This window comes from Cygnus atratus, chromosome 2, assembly GCF_013377495.2.
Source record: "Cygnus atratus isolate AKBS03 ecotype Queensland, Australia chromosome 2, CAtr_DNAZoo_HiC_assembly, whole genome shotgun sequence".
Taxonomy (NCBI): domain Eukaryota; kingdom Metazoa; phylum Chordata; class Aves; order Anseriformes; family Anatidae; genus Cygnus; species Cygnus atratus.
This window is the reverse complement of record NC_066363.1, coordinates 156418127-156434402: the sequence shown is the minus strand read 5'-3', so window position 1 is coordinate 156434402 and position 16276 is coordinate 156418127. Positions and strand designations below refer to the sequence as shown.

General features: G+C 46.4%; 1 protein-coding gene across 2 annotated transcripts in view; it reads left to right on the top strand.

Annotated features, from left to right (window-relative positions):
- Positions 1-7296: 7296 nt before the first annotated feature.
- Positions 7297-16276, top strand: part of AGO2 (argonaute RISC catalytic component 2) — a 58728-nt gene continuing 49748 nt past the window's right edge. The window contains exon 1 of one of the 2 annotated variants that reach the window (XM_035561682.2): positions 7297-7519. In XM_035561682.2, the coding sequence (XP_035417575.1) occupies positions 7489-7519 (31 nt within the window). In that variant the 5' untranslated portion in view covers positions 7297-7488. The remainder of the gene's footprint in view (positions 7520-16276) is intronic. The other variant, XM_035561681.2, reaches the window with a different exon arrangement.

Genomic DNA, 16276 nt, shown 5'->3' with positions numbered 1-16276 from the left:
CCCCAAAGCTTTTTGAAGCCTAGCTATCCAGTCAGCATTGCCAGTTAACAAAGCTCAATTCCAAGGCGGACCGAGGGATAAAGTCCGTGTGCTTTTCACCTCTGAGCCTGTCAACTGTCCATACGTCATACAACCTATTTAATACTTCATCATCCTCTTGGAGCAGAATAACTTCCCTTTGAGATGGCTCTGTAGAAAATACATTGGGGTGTTTAAAAAAAAATAAAAAATGGAAAGAAAGTATATATGCTTCTGCGTATTCTATAGTTCTAGGATCCTGAATTACTTCCAGAGTGATGAGTTAGTAGGGCTTGCTCCAGAAAGACAATGCTCTGATGTAGGGTGATAATACAACTGTGCTGATATTTTTCACCAGATAAGATAGCACAGGAGTGTCTTCATGATAAGCAAAGCAAAGAGGTTGGGTGTGAAAATTTCCCGAGGTGGGTGTTTTACACGTGGAGGATGGTAAAGGGCAGCAGCAGAGATTTGACTGAATACACTTGAGCTCTACTTACCAGCCAGGAAAGGAAAACATCAGGAAGGAGGGGATGAACTTCTTTCAACATACGCTGTCACAACTGATATATATTTATGTGTGCATATATATGTATGTATATATATGTATACATATACACACCATTTAAAGAATTAGAGATTGCTGGGAGCACTAACACTGGTAGTTTTAAATTTAAAACAGAACTTTAATACTAATATTAAGTAAGAAAACACTGTGCTAGTAATTCTCACAATTGTAATCACTACAGATTAATTCTTGTACTTTATCAGTCATTATTGCTACATATACAAAGTGTTCAGTCCTTAACACTTCTTCCTAAATTATATGTGTGTACACAGTACTACAGAGCTGGCGCTGTAGAGTAAAGCATGACTTTGGGTATTGATAGTCGTCAAGGTGGCCAAACTCAAGAAGTCTTCACCAGGGAGACCTGAATCACCCATTTCTTTCTCTTTCCCTGACCTTGCTTAACTGTTTTGTTGTTTATAACCTTCCTGAGCTGATTCTTCCTGTGTTAAACAGCCTTTTTCCAGCTCTCAAGTTGCACTTTTTCAATAATTAGTAGTTGACCACAAGTTTGGGGAGGGACTCTTTGTCAGGGAGTGTAATGATAGGGTCAAGGGGGAATGGCTTTAAACTAAAAGGGGGTAGGTTTAGATTAGATATAAGGAGGAAATTCTTCACTCAGAGGGTGGAGAGGCTCTGGCACAGGCTGCCCAGAGAAGCTGTGGATGCCCCATCCCTGGAGGTGCTCAAGGCCAGGCTGGAGGAGCCTTGGGCAACCTGGGCTGGTGGGAGGTGTCCCTGCCCATGGCAGGGGGTTGGGACTAGATGGGCTTTAAGGTCCCTTCCAACCCAACCCATTCTGTGATTCTGTGAAGTTAGTAATGATTTGGGGGCCTCTTCTTTCAAGGCCTTTCCCATTATCCCACATTCAAACCTCACATAGCGTGACACCTGGTACCAAGTTCCAGTTCACACGGCAAGCTCTCGCACAAGTTGCACAGGTCTGACAAACTAGGATCAGGGCCTCTGGCCTGTTAGTGTTGCAGGACAGCAGTGTTTTCATCGGGCATTGGGTACGGAATTTCTATATATTTACGCTATAGTGGTATGCTTGTGTTTGGGGTCAGAAGAAGCTAGCATTGAAGTCAGCACAGTGATTGTTGTGAGGTTCTAGAAAACTGCATTATATTGTGAATCGACACCGGGGAAGCAAGAATAAGAAGTGTAAAATGGCAAAGTCTTATATCTGTGTCTTGAAGGCAGTGTTTTAAAACATGAAATAATACATGAGCTGGCCGCTCAGCCAGGTGTACGTCCTGCAGGTAGGGAAGTCATCTGCAAGAAGGAGAAAAGAGATGACTGGTTGCCTGAAAGCAAACAAACAAAAACCAAACCAAACAATAAATAAACACAATTCCCTGAGCCACCAAATAGGCTTGGGAGATGCTGTAGCTGCCTAAAGGCAATCCCTGTGTCACGGTGAGAGGACCTAAAAGCAGATGAGCCCTTTTAGGTTGTCTTTCTTACCGCAGTCCACTTTAATCTCTCTACAGTTCCCTTTCTTTCCCTAGTAGAAGTTCATTATTTTTTTCTACTCTAAGCTGTTCAAACAATCCAAGTTGTTCACTGGCCCTGGGAGGATCCTCATTTGGCTCGACATGCCTCCATCTCCTGGTTTTAGCAATTAGCCACAGCAGTGAAGTTCAGGTTGTTTACCATCACGCCAACACCTTTACCCAAAGGGCCGAAGGCTTTCCACTCTTGAGAGAGGGAAGGAGCTGGCGGTTAATTGGGGTGCCCTGTGTTTGTTGAGGCACGTTTGGGTGCGGTTAACCAGGACAGTTATCCCCCCCACAACTGTTTTCCAGTGGTGGTACCAGCTTTTCCTCTGTATGGTATGATTTTGATTTTACAGTTGCACTTACTGGGCTATATTGACACTAAGTCCAGGGCTTTTATTATTATTGTTGTTGTTATTATTAATATTATTATTTTATTTTGGGGGCAGGAGTGGATTTGACAAAGCAACTGTTCACCATTAAATTGTTGTTGTCTTCTCCAACTTTGTTCATTAATAGTATCAGTACAGTATCTGCTTTTCTTATCCTCTTTTTGGAAACAACTTGTTCCTTAGCTGATTTTTGTGTGTGTGTGTGTTTTACCCTTTCTCATAACTGGGTTCAAACCCAAGAAATATTTCCAGGCCTGAGTCCATGGCTATAGTGGGAAGTCCAGCTCAGAAACCTGCCTGGACAGGATGCTCGTTTGGGCTCACAACAAGAACAAAACTCTACTGCTACTTGCAATGGTAATAATCAGCACACAGCACATCCCCAATAGGTGGTGCTGCATCTTTTTGATAGTTTTTAATTGCTGTAGTGTTTGCTCTGATCACCTACAAAAGTAAGTCCTTCTTGAGTCCTTCTTCACTTTTTTTTCTGATCTCGCTGTATATTTTTATTATGTAAAGCAAAATATATATATTATTATGAAAAGGACATAGAGTATGTGAGAAATCTAGTGAGCACACTCCAGAATAACAGCTTAAAGTCAGGCCAGGTGACAGCTGGAATAATGTAAGCTTGAATTCCCTCAGTCAAGAATCAAATTTACATCTTTCTTCTCCGAGTAAATTTTTTTGCCATTTTATCATTCTTATAAATGACTAACAGAAATTATAAACTGGTTTTTAAATTAATTTAGTTTAAAAAGAGAAGGGTTGTGCTTAGTGAGATCGAAATATGTTCTCTCATCAAAAGAAAAGCCATATGTTCTGCCACTAGCTTATTTGTATATAAAATATTTACCCCCAATTACTTCTGTTTATATAAATGATTCTTAAAAGCCATTCATAAATATTATCTTTACTTCAAAAAATATTAGAAAATGCAGTTTTTCCAAAACCAGTATTTCCTTCCTTGGGAGATACCAGTTCCAGGAAATTTCAGCTTGAAATCTAGCAGTTATGATAGGGTATTCTGTGCAACAGCCAGTCAATTTTTTCTCTAAAGAAACCTGATTTTGAGCATTTCAGCAATTCTTAATAATACTTTGTAATTGTTAATACAGTTTATTAAGAGCATGTTGAAAAGAACGCTTTTATAGAGCTTTCAGACCAATCTGACCGCAAATCTTTTCAAAAATAGAGGGTTTTCTTGTGTGTAAGGGGGAGTGAGGGGGTTGGTTTTTGGTTTTGCTTTTTTGGGGGATGGGGGGTGAAATTGCCCAGTAAAACATACACTGTGCTCCAAAACATCATTTGTCAGTGACAGAAAGAATTAGAAGTAATGCAAGTGACGTGGACCAACCTGTGTGTGCCCTGTTACTACAAGAACAGGGGCAGACCAGAGCTGTAACTCTCCTCTCCTCAGTAACCCAGAAATCTTGCTGAGAGTGTACAGTAGCATGAAAACAGCCTGCAGGAACACCAGGACTCCTGCATGAAAGAAAAAAAAACAGTGTTTAAATAAAGCTATTTAACCGATTTACTATTTAACTGATTGTGCAAGTCCGCAGTCATGTATACACAGCGATAAGCCCTTTTGCTTATGAAGTTCTAAACCCACAAAAATCAGCTTGAAATCAATACAAGTATATTGCACTCTAGCCTGTTCCAGATATTAATTGCTGTTCTCCGGATCTATATTTTCCAGAGAATTTCTGAAATCAATTGCAGAGTGTTCTTCAGAACCCAAAAGTAGCATGGGATATGTCTTTACTGTCTTGTGAAACCTCCCCTAAATGTCAGCTATCTTCTGTTGCTTGGGAGCTTGTTAATTTCCAACTGATTGCTGAGTACCAAAATGAACTCTATTTTTTTTTCTTCCTTGGCAGCTGGGTGAGGTATCAGATGAAGTTTCATGTTGGCACATCCTTTCAGCATGCAAGCTTCAATGACTGTTGTTTTCAGTCCGGTATTTCACAAGCAGAATGATGTGGAAAGGTGAGATGGGATTATCTGTGTTTATGTATCCAACAGTCAGTCCGTTTGTTTTTTGTCCACCTACAGGACAGAGATGGTTCTTTCCTGGAAGTCTGGATTGAACTCATTCCACATGCCTACCAACACGAGGAGCTCTTCCTTCAGGTGGAAAAATATAACACAGTAATCATTGCTCCTGTCCTGTTCCTGTTCACGCTGCCAGCTCCAAACTCGTGAATGTCCTGATGGAGGAAAGCCTCAGTGCTAGTCAGGGTGACCAAATTAGACAAGAATAAATTACCAAAGCCTTTTGCAAATGTGTTGTGGGTTTTGGTGGTGGTGGTGGCTTTTAGGAAACCTATGCATGGATTATTTGTTCTCCCCCCCAAGCAGTTGTGTTTGGAGTTATAATTAGGCAGAGCTATTCTACTATATCCTGCAGTGGGGGGCTCCGAGGTCCTGTTTACCAAATCCTCTTAACCCGACATATAGCCCTCTTAACCTAAAATCTGTGTGTTGTGTGCTAGAATTTTTATAACATGAGAGCTGTTTCTCACAAAATACCTTTAAGTGCAGTCTTATGACTGAAATGTTTATGTTATCATTTTTGACTGAAGTATATAAGCTTTGCCAATTCTTTTGAGTACTAATGGACCTGGTATTAAAATGCTTGACATGCTATTGGTGATGTATGTTAACTACCACATCACATCAGGTGCCAGGGATTAAAAGTCACAGATTTTGAAATGCCTTCATTACTTGTGGCGATGGCTTATTTTCATCTTGTATTCCTTGTATAGCAAACATAAGCCATGTTATTTCTCTTGCTAGAACAGTAAACAAACTGCTCATATGATGGTAGCCCTACTACATTTTTTCCCCTGGCTCTTTCACGTGTAATTTTTAAACCTGAGTAGGCAATGGTAGGTGCCAAGACAGGCATGTAGCTACATTGTTCAGCTGGTGCTGGTGTGAGGCAGTAAATCTAGACTTAGCTGGGTGAGATGAGGTGGTGGGTACTGGATGCTAACTTCTCCATAATCACCACTTTCAATGGACTTTTCTAGAAACCTATCCGTGTATTTTTATGTTCTCTTGTACTTAAATGCAGAAGGTCTAACAGGCACGGAGCTATGCATAATGTTAGCAGGAGTTATCCTCCTAATCAGATTGAAGAGATTGATTTAAATATAGTATCAAAAACTCAGATGCTGATATAGGGACTGCATGATTTCCCACTGTCACCTCAGCATTTAGCACTGTCTGATACAGCAGAAAGGTCAAAGTTGCCTCAGATAACTCTCTTCTGAGTCTGGTTTGGGGGGATTTTGTTTCCTGTTTTCAGCCTCACCTAACCTTATTTAGCATAAACCAATAAATTATGGGTGTTTGTGCAAAAATATTACCAAATGCTCTTCACAGAGGGGACGGCAGCAACCCCTTTGCCAGCTCCCTTGGCAGACCATCTTCAAAGTCTCTCTTTATAATTGTGCTCCAGCCACTTGGCTTTTCTCTAGAAATAAATTTTACCCGTAACTTTGTCCTTTAATTGTTCATAGTTGCTGGTAAATCTTAACTTTCCAGCAACATGAGGAGCCTGGAATGCAGACAAATCCAAAATCACTCCAGTGGAAACTAGTGGTGACAAGGTTTTCAGGAACAGTGCACTTGCAGTGACAGATGAGCAGTTAATAGCAATCCCTGAATATCTACCTACAAGTATGACCCAAAGGGGAGAGTAAACATCTAGCTGATGTAAATTTGGAATAGCTAAATGCTTCTATTATCACTTCAAATACAAACTGATGAAGGAGGATATTAAATGGTTTGAATAACTATACCAAGCAGTACATTCACCGTGTCCCCTAGCACGTAAAATTAACTGAAGGAATTTAGTTGACTTTGCAGGGGCTTGACTGTTCTGGGATGAGATTTTTTTTAAAAAGTCATCCACATCTAAATGGCGCCGCTGAAGGAAAGCATGGATCATAGCTGATGTAATGTAATTAATGTTTTCTGGTGGAAGTGAGATCATGCTTTAACTCAGTCTCCTTAACAGGTTTGCTTTTTTTTTTTTTTTCCTATTTTCTCCTCCTGAAAGGAAGAACCACCAATGAGGTAATTACCAAGGGATGAAAACTCCTCCAGGAATCATCACAGATCATCTTCTGGGCCTCAGTACATCACACTGACCAATATTATGCCTCTTTCACATTATGGCAATTGCTAATTCGCATTCTCCTGTACCAAACCTCATATACGTATGGCCAGGAATGATCTCATTTTGCAAGACAGTAAGGTACCACAACACAGCTGCGATTCCTAGATGGGACAAAAAGTGGATGTGGCATGGAAGTGTGAGGGAAGCGAGGTGACTGATCTGAGGTTTTCACAGCAGAGAGGGAGCCTGAAGTACTTTGCATTTTCCAAAGCCCTCTAACAGCCACCCTACACTTTATTTTAGCACAACTGACGATACCACACCTGCCTAAGCCAGAAGCTAAGGCAGAACACCCTTTGTTTCACCTCAGCGGCTCGCTTCGAGCCTTAGAAACGCTTCTCCTACAAACGCTCCGCGCCTGCTCGGCCACACCGGCAGGCGAAGAGCAAAGCCTGGCGGCATGGCTGAGGAAGAAATTCGTCAGGGGGGAGGAAGAGGAGGAGGAAGAGGAGAAGGAGGAGGGGAATCGGCGGCCATTGGCGGCACGCAGCCGGCCCCAGAGCCGGCCCGCGGGGCCCCTCAGGCAGCGCCCGCCCCGCTTCCCGCTCGCCGCGGGGGCTGAGGGAGGGAGGGAGGCGGGCGGCAGGCGGGGCGCCCCTTCCCCGTGACCCCGCGGCTCCTCCCTTCTCCCCGCTCCTCAGGGCCGCCGAGTAACCTGGTTTTAACGTGGGCCCTCCTCCTTTTTTTTTTTTCCCCCCCCCCTTTTCTTTTCCTCCTCCCTTTCCCCCCACCCTCTCCTCCAGCGTTAACCGCGGCTCGGGCTGCTCCCTCCCTCCCTTTCCCTCCCCTCGGAGCCGCCGATCCGCCTCGCACGGAGACATGTACCCGGGAGCCACCTCCGCCGGACCCGGTGAGGCTCCGACCGCTTTCGCCTCCTTCTTGGGGCTTTCTGGGGCTTTCAGCTCGGGCTCGGTGCGTGCCTGAGGGACGGGGTCGAAGGGGAAGGAGGGGACGGCTGAGGGGAGGCGACCGCCGGCGCACGAGGCGCCCTCAGGCGCTCCCCCCCCTTCATTTTTTTACCCCCGACGGGGCCGTTTTGGGGGCTTTAGGCCCGGTTGGAGCCTCTGAGGCCGCGGGGAAGGAAGGGGCAAAGCCTCGGTGCGTGTCCTGAGGCCCCCGGAGGGGCGGCTCGGCCCCCCCTGCCCTCCCCTCCCGGCCGCCGTGAGGCGAGGGGGCGGCGGGGAGCCCTCCGGCTCGGTCCCGGGGTCGTTCCCCGGGGCTGGGTGAGCTCCGTGCCGCCTTCCTTCCCCCTCCAGGCCGGCTGTGCTGCCAGCTCAGCCTCCTGCTGGCAGCTCTGGGGTCTCCATTTCCTTCCCTCCCCGCTCCCGGCAGCGGGCCGCATCCTCCTGGCCTGCCCCGGGCTGAAGGAGGTCGGAGGGCGCCCGCTTGTCATGGGCCCTGCCTCATTTTTGGGTTTTAGGTGTTGGTAAAACCTGCCCAGACCCTACCCAGGCACCAGGTAGGGCTGGAAGAGGTTACTGGCTTCCTTAGGTATCCTCAGGCTCCGTCGTGTAATGAGTGCCGTGAGCTGGAAGATGAATGTGGGCAGAAGAAAGGTTGCCAACTGCCTCAAGGACCCCCGATGTTATTTAAGAGAAATACATTAATATCATAGAAGCGTGTATTGTTACTATAGGACAATGCTTTTTTGAGTCTGGGCTGTTTCCGTGAGGCAGTTTCTATTTTAATGTAGGAACTACAGTGTTTGGATGGCTGGTGCCTCACAGTTTTTTTTTTTCTTCTTTTTCCTAGAAAAGTTTCAGAACAAGTCGAACTTCCTGTATTTTAATTTACTGTTCCTAACAGCTTTGCATAACATCTCTCTCCCTTATTCTCAAATTCCTTAGCAAGGAACAGCACAGTGAAATACGGGACCTGTAGCTGAGATGTCTTTCCTGCTTCCCATGAACTGTAAGAGCGTTCCCATCCTGGGACCCGCGGCTGGGTGCTGGCTTCTTTTTTCTTTGATTTCCCCTTGAGGGGACGAGAATCAAGAAGGACAGCCAGGAGGATTGCTGCTGTGTTAGGAAAAGCAGAGGAGCTGTACTTCTTGCTTTTCTCCCTACGGTGCTGAAGGCCTTTACTAGAAGCCTTGGGAAGATAGGGCTCTGCAGCTGAGTGGGGTTCAAGGCTTTGGCTTTCGCACGCTTCAGTACCAATAACTGTGGGTAAATGTTGATTTAATCATTTCCTTTGCTTCTAGCATCAGGTTCCCTTGTTTCCACATTCAGTGTACAGGTATTCGTGGAGCTCAGACTGTGCTGTTGTTGCTAAGGCTGCTCACCTCCTGTCGATACATCTTGTTCAAAATTGGAGAGCCAAATTATTGAAAATATTGCCAGTGTACGGACTGAGAGTAGTTTCACGTATGTGGGGGATGATTGCTGGAGGTGACTTAGAAATTAAACTGATACATCTTAAATAAAAGGTACGGCATTGAAGAGGCTTCCAGGGTGGAAGCTTTTTGTAGCTGCACTCTGTAGAAGTTCCCTAGGCCTCCGACCCTAAATGTTGGGGGGAACAGGGGGAACTTGGTGTGCTGACTCCGAGAGGAGCCGTGCGGAGGGTGGAGCGGAGTGCAGGCACCGCGGCCAGGCTCTGTGATAAGATGGGAACTCGAAGGTACATCGGAACCGATAAGCTGTGTATTTGCTAGCCTGGGCCAACGGCCTGCCATGTTTTTGAGAAAACGCTGTCCTTTTGGTGAACTTTGGCCATTATAATATCATAATGATACCGAAACACACCTCCGTCCAAAAAGCTACATGTATCCAAGGTGTAACCATGCATCGCTGAGCTCCTGCTTTAAGTTCTTCTACCCTGTACCTTTAAAAGCAAAGTGAGAATGTTTCACACCAACTGTAGCAAAGGTTTGTGTGCCTAGAGTCAGTCAATCTCCACGTGAAGGTAAAAAATGATAAAAATCAGCTTAAGGGAGAGAGGATGTTGGGGGAGATGCCATCGAGTAAGGGAAGATGCCTTCTGACAAGTTGGGCATCACTCCCAATTACTTTAACCTGTAACATAACAAGGTGGAAGTCCCTCTAACCTCCTTCCTTTGCTCTCTGACCCTCCTGCTCTCCCTTTCACTCAGAGTGATCTTTCCCCAGCACCAGATTCGGTGTGTAAGGGTATTTTCCCCGCAGCAGCAGATCCCTTTCTGAGCCCCGGGCTTTTGATACCACAAACGCTACGCTTTTACCGAGTCCCAGGTTGCTGTTCCCGTCCAGACATCACCGCTGTGTGTCGGGCTCCTGCTCCCTCCCACCAAGCTCATCTTCTGCCTTGTTTACTTCCGAGTTTATCTCGGAGGCTCAGCCCTTTCCCCCGTGCAGAGCTGGGCAGCAGCAGTGTCCGTCCTGGGGTACGAGCTGCGAGTTGTTCTCCACACCGTGAGGTTCTCTGCTTCCTTCCTGTGACCCCATCCCCAGCCAGGCTTCCAGCAGTCCCAAACATCTTCCCGCTCCCCATCAAACAGTCCGGCGGGGCATTTGGTTAGCGTTTTATATTTTAGGAGAGCAGTGAAGCGGTGTGGAAACGGGGTCTGTCAGCGGGATGCTCGGCCGCCTTGCGCAAGGTGTTCCGTGCGGTCTGCTGCCGCCAGTGAAAGTTCCCTTCCACACGCTCAGCTGCTACCTGAGCACATGCTGAGATCCGGTTCAGAGGGGTGAGCAAGAGCTGTGGTTTGCAAACATGCGCTGAGACGCAGCTGCCGCGAGTGCACGAGAGCTCCAGCCCCTACATGTCTGTCAGCACATCCTCGGCGCCGCGTAAATGCTCCATTCATGCGCCTCCTGACTTAGGTCTCGCTGCCGTTTGCTTCTCTCCAGCCCGTGGACACATCCGAGCTACTTTACTCCTCCGGCTCCCCTTGCCAAAACTGGACGCCGCCGCCAGCCCCGTTGTGTCGCGTTGGCCCCCTGCCAGCGAGCTGGCTCGATTTGCCCAGGGTTTGCTATTTTAATCTGAATTCTTTCTTTCTTTCTTTTTTTCCTGGAAAGGGTAGAAAGCAAGCTAGGAGGCCGTATCCGACTGATTTCACAAAATTGCTGCTGAACGTGGAAACTTGGTTCAAGCACGCTGTTACGTTGGGGGGAAGATGCTTTTAGTACAAGAGCGGGACTTCATAAAATCGCTTCTTCCGTGTTGAGCAAAGCTGTGATCCCTGTTCCATTTCCCCAAGTACTGACTCCTTGACTTAGCGTTTAATTTGCTGCGTTTTTCAATCCCTACGCTTTTTTGCCTTCAAGAAACTGTTAAGGGTAAGAAATGTGAATGTATGGGTGAGATTTTTGCTTTGCTTGTTTTAACACAAGAAGCTTGCATCTTGTGTTGTCTTTTCCAGGATGGAAAAATGTAGAAGTGGCATAAAAAGAAAATGTTTGGGGCTGGAAGGGACCCTTGAAGATCATGTAGTCCAACCCCTCTGCCTTGGGCAGGGTCATCATAATAAAAACTCTGTCCTTATATCAATTTGGCTTGAAGAAGTGATTAAAACTTACATAAACTTCTGTAACTCCCACTGCAGAGCATTTCTCTGTTTCTAATTTCTCACCTTGGCGTGCTGTAGGTTCCTTTCTGAGTCTTGGGAAGGGCGTTTGATTTTGTCTGCTACCTGAAGTCTTAATTTGTTGTCGAAGCAGCGGTTGTCTGAAAAACTGACTTTGTGGAGGGGGGTTTGGTTTCCATGTGAAACCCAGCCTTTGTTTCTTGTGCTAGAAAAAAAGTTGGAGCTCTCTGTATCAAACCAGTGAAACTAAGGCTATTTTCTCAGTTGCTGTTTGGCTGAAAGTTCCCTCTCTAAAAGTTGTTAATAGACTTTTGAAACTCTTAAATCTTTCTTGAGTTTCAACGTGTGTGTGTACTCGTTTTTAGCCCCCATCTGTTTCCTCGTTGATACGCCATGGTTGCATATTCTCTCTCTTTAGTCCTAAAACGTGCAGGGAAGGGCGTGCTGCTGCCCCGCGCGGGGTGCTGGAAATGGCAGCACCTTCATCTTGTGGATCTGAACTCCACCTGCGTCCTCCCAGCATATGCCCTGAGGGCAGCAAGAACGCCCGGCACCTCCTGTCGCTGCTCTTTGCCTTTTGGAAAGGCTTTTTGTGTCCCGGGCCTGCTCTGAAGGTGCCAGCTCGGCTGGTGGCACGGAGTTGTGCGGTTTCTTCGGCTTCATTTTAGACAGCAAGCTGTGTTGAAATCCAGCGTAAGCTGCCGTACATAAAAGAGGAAATAATTTCATGTGCACCTTCAGCTCCCCCTTTCCGCATGAGAGTTTTTCTTTAAGCTTCAATTCCTTTCATCAACCGTACCCACAAAACACAGTGAGTTTTTTTTCAGGAGCAGCGTCACCACGGCCGGGGTGTCTTCCTAAAGAAGACGACTCCTTACTGCGTTGGCTGAGCCTGCTGCGTAATCGTAAGGTGTCTTAAAGATGAGGCAGCGATTAGGTGCAAAGACAAGTGATGAATGAAACCTCCTCCTTTTCCTTAGCGAGCCAAAGTACACAAAGATTCACGATGTGGGAAGTGGAAGTTGTTTTTCAGCAGTGGTTCTCTCATTGGCTGTGCAGAAACGTGGGGTTTAGTACGTACGTTTTTCCTCCCTCTTGAAATATTTCATTTTGGCAAAAACGTCTCGTACTCGACTCCTCGGTGGTGTGCTGTAGCGCTCGCAGAAGGCCGTGTGGGACATCCAAACCTCCTCGCCTTCCAGGAAAGTCCCGCTGGCACGCGTCGTGCTGCGCTGCTGCCTCCGGGCTCGGCCCCACCAGAATGGCTGCGAGTCACGTTCCCGAACGCCCCGAGAGTGAGTTTGGGTTCCTGAATCCTACTAAATTAGGTTACCGTATCACTGCCTGTCCTTCTACCCTCTTCAAACAGTCTAGGAGGGAATGTCCCTTCCCAAAAGCAGCCCTCCTGAGTTCTTCTGGCCCCCCCAAAATTGTGGGGATCGGGCCGATGCGTGCAGTAAACGTCTCCGTGTTAAATTGGCGTCGCGAACGGCCGCGCTTCTTGCTAATTAGCAACTTCGCACGCGGAATGAGAGTCATCCCTGGGTGAGCTAGGCATGTGCCGACAAACAGCTTTACAAAGCTTGCAAGACGTGTCAGAAAGGGTGTCGTGGGTTATCGCCTGCCTTACTGCAGGTCTTAGCGGAGCGCTTGGTTGTATTTTTAGTGATGGGGTTTGTAGCGTTCAAGCTACCAGAAAACGCTGCTGACTTTTAAATTTGATCTCTGGCTTCAGCGACGATCAAGAACAGTCAGCCCTGAGTAGCTTACTGTTGGTACGTTAAGAAAAAAAGTAGCTGCTGGGAAATATTAAATACATTTAGCTGTAGCGTCAGTGGGTAGGGATCCGCTCCGTGCATTATCGAATGAGTTTCCCTTACTGCCCTGCGTCCTTTCTGATGCACGCACAGAGCAGCCAGCTGCTACGAGGAGCCCTGTCCTGGTGACTGGGGAAGTACTGCACTTCTTAACTTAATGCAAGGTGGTTTTTTTCTTTTCCCATTTATGTTAATGCCCAAAGATGGACTGAAACGTTTCCCTGTCAGCTTTATGCCCTCAAAATTAGGAAAGTAAAAGACAAATCCGAGTAGCGTCGTCCCCAGATACGTCACACAAGTCCGGCCTTTCCCAAATCTTACACCAGAGCTGTAATTTGTTAGTGTGCTGATTTTTTAGTAGCCGTTTCTAAGAAGCAGAGCTCTGAAGAGACCTTTTAGAACCATTCAGGAAGTGTTGCTGTGACCCCGAGGCAGAGCTGATGCCCCTATTTCTGTATACTCACGGCTGTTTTGGTAGGTGGTGCCTTGCAGCGCGCTCAGTGAGCCTCAGAGGCTCAGAACAAAGTTCTCGTGTGAGCATTTTTACAGGTTTCCGTGGTCTCTTGTTTCCCTGCATGAAGGAAAAGCACTTCTCGTAGATATCCTCACAGCGTTGCCGCAGCTGAGAAGCCAAGCGCTACCTGGTGACCGTGTGCTTTTTTTTTTTTTTGTTAACTGTGGGACTTTACAAAATGACGCAGCCAAGGCAGCAGCAAACCATCGGCTCAGTGTGGTAATGACATAATTAAGTCCCTCATTAAGTTGGCTTTTTTTCCCCCCCCTCTCTCTGCTGCCGTTAGTGCTGTCTTTCGGATTCAGTTCTCATTGAGCTTTCCACAGAGCTGCCAAATCTTGGTCGCGTTTGGGTTGTGAAAGTGATTTTTAACCACAGTGCCGGCGAGAGCAGTTCGTTCTCTCCCCTTGCCGTTTGCTTCTCCTTTTCCGTTTTCGCCAGCGCTTCTCGGCCGCGTTTCGTCTCTGCTGCAGCTTTTAGTCGTCCTTCAGCCTTCGCCAAACAGGCACCCGAGAAACAAAGCTCCTCGTTGCTGAAAGCAGACTTAAAAGCTGCCCGGGTGCAAGCCAGTGAGTTTACCTACACCTCAAATTAATCCCGCAGTGCTGTGGAAGGAAACGGTCGTGCTGGCCCTGGCGTGGGAGGCTGCGCGGGGCACCGCGGGGCGAGCTGATCCAAACTGAAACCAAGGCTCCCTCGTTCGTTGCCTCCACCTCCTGCCTCGGGAAGTTCTTCCTGCTCCGCTCCTCTCCAGGAACGTGCACGATAACGCAGCCCTTGGGACCCCGGGCGGGCCGAGCAGCTCGGCCCCGCAGAGCTTTCTGGCCTAGCAGGGCTTTTTTTTGTGCGGCTAGTTAACGCGAGGAAATAACGAAACCTGAATTTTAATTTAGCACTAGGAAGCGCGTGGACGGGCCGATTTTGATGTATTTAAAACAAGGTAATTTCAGAAGAATTCCCAAGAAGGGAGGTTTCGCTGGCTTAGCTGGATCAATCTAAGAATTGTTTGAAGTTAAACTTGTCATGTAGATGAACGAGGCTTTAAAACATAATTATTTCTGGGGCCTTGTTGTGCACCTTTTGAAACTTGTTTAGCAAGCGTTTGCTATTAAAGGACGGGCGTCTGTTCGTGCAGTAAACTCCTATCTAAATGTTTCTGGGTTCTTGGCTTCGCTTATCCTTCGATAATGAACTTATTTCATTGTCCTTTCATGCGACCGGGGGATTGCAGGGAATGCCCCCTTTTTTTGCTGTTTTTTTTTTTTTAATATTTTTGTCTGTTGGTTGTCCTCTCCTGCCCCATCACACCCCTCCATCGTTTCTGAAATCTTCATTTGCTCCCATGTGGAGGACAAGTCTGAGGATGTAGGAAGAGCAGGGGGTCTCTTGTTTGTGTGATTTGTGATTTATTTTTTTAAGTGCTGGTGAAATAGGAGGTGTCTCAAACAATAGGATGTCTCACCTTCAGCTCTTCGGGCTTGCTAGCTTCCTCAGTAGTAATATTCATGAGACATAGGTTTAAAAAAAAAATCAACCAAACCCACCAGCCCTCCAAACCCCAAACAAAACAAAAATAGACTTGAAGACGCTCGGATGCAGGTAGAGAAGCCAAGACAGAATGGATGTCGTGGTGAACCAAATGCATTTCTTTTGGAGAATCGTTTCGTCCCTTAGTGCAGGGCCACTCAGGGAGGGTTTGTACTGATTCAGGCGTACGGAGCAAGGGTGCGTTCCTCAGAAAGTGAGAGCTTCGCTCGCAAGGAGGAAACTTCAAAAAGGAGTTCCCGCTGGGGCGGGGAAGTCGGAGCTTGATCGTTTGGATTTTGTTGTGTGGTTAGAATACAGTAGTGGTATTTTTTTTTCCCCCCAACTGTTTCTAATTTGCAAATCCCTGGTAATGTAAAATTTCAGTGGAGGTATCGGCCTCCTGGTAGCACTTGTACTTACGCCTTTTCCTTTTTAACTTCTACGCTTTTTTTTTTTTTTTTACATTTACAGAATCCCTAGAAGAAAAGGACAGCCCCCAAATGGAAATTTATAGGAAATTTATAAATATATTTTTATAAATATATATATATTTATAATTTATAGGACTGGGTGCGATGCTTAGTAAGGTTTTACTAGTGACACTGCGGGAGAAACTGAATAACTTCACTTTTCTGCTGGGATTTGGATCTCCCTGTAGTAAAATGCCATTATTTATGGTCTCCTCCCTTGCTTTTGCTGTCACGGCTGGGGTGGCGCGGTGCCACGGCCGAGTCTGAATTTGTATTGACTGCTAGGAGAACTCGAGATGGTTACAGGAAGCAGGTAGAGGAAAAACAAGCTGTAACAGGGTGTGTGAGGGGGAATGTCATAGCGGCATCCTGCTTACAGCCTACACTCCTGTCGTATCGCAATTCTTCCATCAGTACAAACCTGTATTTTACCACTCTCTCCAGCAGCGCTGAAAACCACAGCCCTATCTCTTGAAACCGCATTATATGCTGCTGGATCTCCTATTAAAGACGCTCCTGCAGCTGCTTTCACTACCAAAAATGATAAATTAACTGTGAATTTTCTACTTTGAAACTAAGACATGAGTTGTTTTCTTAAGATTAATCTGGTGCGGGTTTGGGTGAAGATTTCTTTTCCAAGGAAGGCGTGACTGCTTCTGAGTTAGAGCTTAACAGCTGAGTTTTGTAAAGTAAAAAGATTTTAGGCATGAGAATAACTCTCAAATCCATATTTCTAGACTTCAGACTAAACTACTGCTATTCAAAGCGT